This window comes from Cryptomeria japonica, chromosome 2 (genome assembly GCF_030272615.1).
Source record: "Cryptomeria japonica chromosome 2, Sugi_1.0, whole genome shotgun sequence".
Classification (NCBI taxonomy): domain Eukaryota; kingdom Viridiplantae; phylum Streptophyta; class Pinopsida; order Cupressales; family Cupressaceae; genus Cryptomeria; species Cryptomeria japonica.
In genome coordinates this window covers 526,538,935-526,542,809 of record NC_081406.1, presented here as the reverse complement: position 1 = coordinate 526,542,809, position 3,875 = coordinate 526,538,935, and the positions used below count along the sequence as shown (strand labels likewise).

General features: G+C 35.0%; 1 protein-coding gene across 1 annotated transcript; it reads left to right on the top strand.

Moving 5' to 3' along the window:
* The first annotated feature begins 970 nt into the window (after positions 1-970).
* LOC131052195 (CBS domain-containing protein CBSX6-like) lies at positions 971-2,577 on the top strand. The gene has a single exon (XM_057986813.2). The coding sequence runs from the start codon at positions 985-987 to the stop codon at positions 2,335-2,337; it is 1,353 nt and encodes a 450-aa protein (XP_057842796.1). The 5' UTR covers positions 971-984; the 3' UTR covers positions 2,338-2,577.
* Positions 2,578-3,875: the final 1,298 nt, after the last annotated feature.

Below are 3,875 nucleotides of genomic sequence, written 5' to 3'. Positions count from 1 at the left end.
TGTTTTTTTTATGTTGAGTTAAATTTGTTTTCATTGCCTATTTTCAAATAAATTGTATAATAGTAAGTAATATTTAGAATACACAAAATCTTTTCATTGATGTAGTATAAATTTAACCCCACCTCCTTATTTTGCACATGTTAAAACCTAAATTTGATTATTTTTGCCTCCTCTCAAATAAATTTTGTCATAGTAAGTAATATTTAGAATACAAAAAATCTCCTCTCATGAAATATAAATTTAACTCTATCTTCTTATTTTCCAGGTCTCTATTGCATGAACACCTAAAGTTGGTTCTCAACTAAACTTCTACACCAATGTAATTATTCACCACTAAAAAAAAAATTATGCAATTTTTTGACATGATATTGATGTCCTTGCTACTTTTTTTGCTTATGCTTATAAAAGCGTGACAATAGGTTGCTTTGTTTTAATTTATTTTTAAATATTTATAGACAATAATTATTAAAAGTACAAAATTCAATTGTAATTATTGAAAGTAAACAATATTAAAAATAATTGATTTTTTTTCAATTTTAAATTTTAAAAATAGTTTTATTAAAAATAAATTACTCATAATTAATATTTAGTAAAAATTAATTTTATTTTATTTTTTAATATTTATTAAAAATTAATTATTTTTTAAATATGTATAGACAATAACTATTAAAAATAATAATAATTTTTTTTTAATTTTAAGTTTCAAAAATTAATATTGTTAAAAATAATTTTAAAAAAATGAATTTAAAGTTCTATAAATAAATTTATTACTAATAAATTATTCACAATCCATCATTATTAAAAATTAATTTATTTTTATTCACAATTTATATTTACTAAAAACATTTTTAGATAATAATTATTAAAAAATAAAAAAATAAATTACAAAGTATAAGAATAACTAACAATTAAAAAAAATATAAATATATATATATATATATAAAGAATAAGAATAACTAGCAGAGATTGCCGATCGATCGATTGATGGCAGCGGTGCTCTTTTACCACGTCGTTGGAGACCTGACGGTAGGGAAGCCGGAGCTAGTGGAGTTTCCTGAGACCGCGAGCGTAGCAGAGGCCATTGTCACCATCCGAGATTGCACAGAATGCGGGATAGCGGTTTGGAAGCAACGCCCGCCGGAAAAAGGCAGCAGCTCTGAATCGGCAGAGTTAAGGCAGGAAAGATTCGTCGGCATTTTGAATGCCATGGATATCGTAGCGCATCTTTCGACAGAGGGGGGTTTGACGGACCCTGACGCCGCTTTGAAGGTCCCTGTCTCGCAGATTGTCCTTCCCAATAATCATCTTCTCAAACTGGTCGCCCCTGGAACCAGATTGGCAGATGCGCTGGAGATGATGAAGCAGGGGGTTCGGCGCCTCCTCGTCCGGCGTACCGTAGGCTGGAAGGGGATGAGCAAGCGATTCTCCGTTCTGTACAACGGCAAATGGCTGAATCCATCAATGGAGGGCGAAGAGAGCGCAGAGGAGAAATGGTGTTGCCTATCAAGGGAAGACGTGATAAGATTTCTCATCGGCTGCCTGGGAGCCCTGGCACCGCTTCCCCTGACATCAATCCAGTCTCTGGGAGCAATAACCCCACACCCCTTCGCCCTCGACAGCAGGGCGCCCGCCAGAGAGGCGATCGAAGTCCTCGGCAACGATCCCCTGGCCATTGCAGTGGTCGAGCAAAACGACGATCAAGGAGGTGTTCGCATTATTGGGGACATCTCAGCATTCAAGCTATGGAAGACGGACCATCTGTCCGCTGCCTGGGCCCTGGCAAACCTAACTGCAGGGGAATTCGTGATGGGAGTGGAGGACATTGTACCCCTGAGTGCCTGTAGGAGCGGGGACACCCTAATCAAACTGTCCAACGAGCAATCATACAATAAATTGAACACATCCTCATCTTTGAAACCAGCAAGCGGCGGATCGAACCTCCGTACCACCGATGGGGGCCGCTGGAAACCCAATCCTTTGTCGACTGTGAAGGAAGAAGATGGCGGGTCCGGCTCCATTAAGCCCAAGGCACCCGCCAGGAAGTTTTCGACCAGATCTCTGGATTTCGTGAACTTGTATTTCGACTATGGGGGTGGGGCGGTGGAAAGGAGCTCAAGCCCCAGGCCTTACAGAGGACGAAGTGCGCCGCTCACTTGCAGGCCCTCGAATTCCATGGCGGCGGTGATGGCCCAGATGCTGGCTCACCGCGCCACTCACGTTTGGGTAACAGAAAAGACACAGGACGGCGAATACGAGAATCTGGTAGGAACGGTTACCTATGCCGATATTCTCACAGCTGTCACTAGCCCCCCTACTCTTCCCCTCCATTCAAACTGAGTCCTGTTTACATCTGTCTGTCACTAGGTCCCCTACTCTTCCACTCCATTCAAACTGACTTCTGTTTACAAGATGATCTGATTTCTCTGGTTCTGATTTATCTGGTGTCATATCAGTCACCATTTTTAAATTAATATGGTTTTAGTTTTGACTGGACGTATTGCATAGTGCAATTCTCCAGTTTGTCGTGGAGGAGAAATTAGTAGTAAAAGCTAAAAATCAACGTATTGTAGGCTTTCAGGGTGAAAGATTCTGGAATGTCTTTGTACCTACTGCAATGGCTGTATTGAGTGGTAATTTAGAAAACTAATATAGGGTTTAATAAAGCTATTAGCTAGATGAATATTATATGGGTAGATGATGCTTGGATTTTATTAAAAAAAACAAGAAAAGACTTTAAAAAAAATTCAATTTAAATTTTTAAGAATAAATTTAGGAATAATAAATATAATAAAAATATTTTTATATAATAATTATTAAATCAAAAATTCGAATTACAAATAATAAGAGTAAATTAATTTTTTTCAATTTTAAGTTTTTTAAAAAAAATTAATAATAAGAGTAAATTAATTTTTTTCAATTTTAAGTTTTTAAAAAAAAATTAATAATAAAAAATTATTTATAATTGATAATTAATAAAAATTAATTTGTTTTTAAAGATTTTTATACTAATAATAAAAATAAAGTAATAAGCAAACAAATAAAAAATAAAAAATTTACTTAGCAAAAAAAAAAAATTATTCATATTGTGAGTGTGATTCTCATAAGGTTTTCTATGTAAATATAGTGTTCTCTTGTGTATTGTGTTTTGTGGTTTCATGTTTCATGATTGCAAAGATAAGCTAATTGTGGTTTGAAGTTTAAGAGATTAAAAATAATATCGTTTAAGGTCCAAACTAATTCACCCCTTCCCACTCTTGTGGTGTGTTCAACAATCCAATATTTAAGGGATGATTCATTTTGACTTGTTTGTGTGTAACCTTAGCTACTTTAGTGGACTACAAAAGAGAGGACAATATGGACCCTATGAGCTAATTATGGGGTGGCATATATTGGTGAGATTGTTGCACTTGTCCAAATCCCTCAGTAATTATCAAACTCATTTTCATGTAGTTACATGATATGGTAGCGCGAGCCATAGGTTGAGTTTCTTCAGAAATTTAAATCCCAGTGAATTGTATATTTTCTTTTTTTTCTTTTTTTTATTAAAAAAAAACTACTTTGGGGTTTCATAATATCGTTAGGTGATACTACTTGACCATCAAGATAGCTACAAAAACCAAACACAATTATATAGATGATAGTAGCCTTTGAGCATTTCAAAGAAGGCCTCATACAATGCATGCCAAGATTTGAAGTTTAAACTAAAGGTCTTATTTTCATTATTGTTTTGATCTTCTTTATGTTCCCTCTCATCCTAAGCTTAGACTTAGAACTATCAAAAAACTGTGAAGGTTGAATAACAACATATGTCGGCAAGGCTACTTCCATGTGATGACTAATGACTACACTAGCTACGAAATGTATGCATTTAGTGG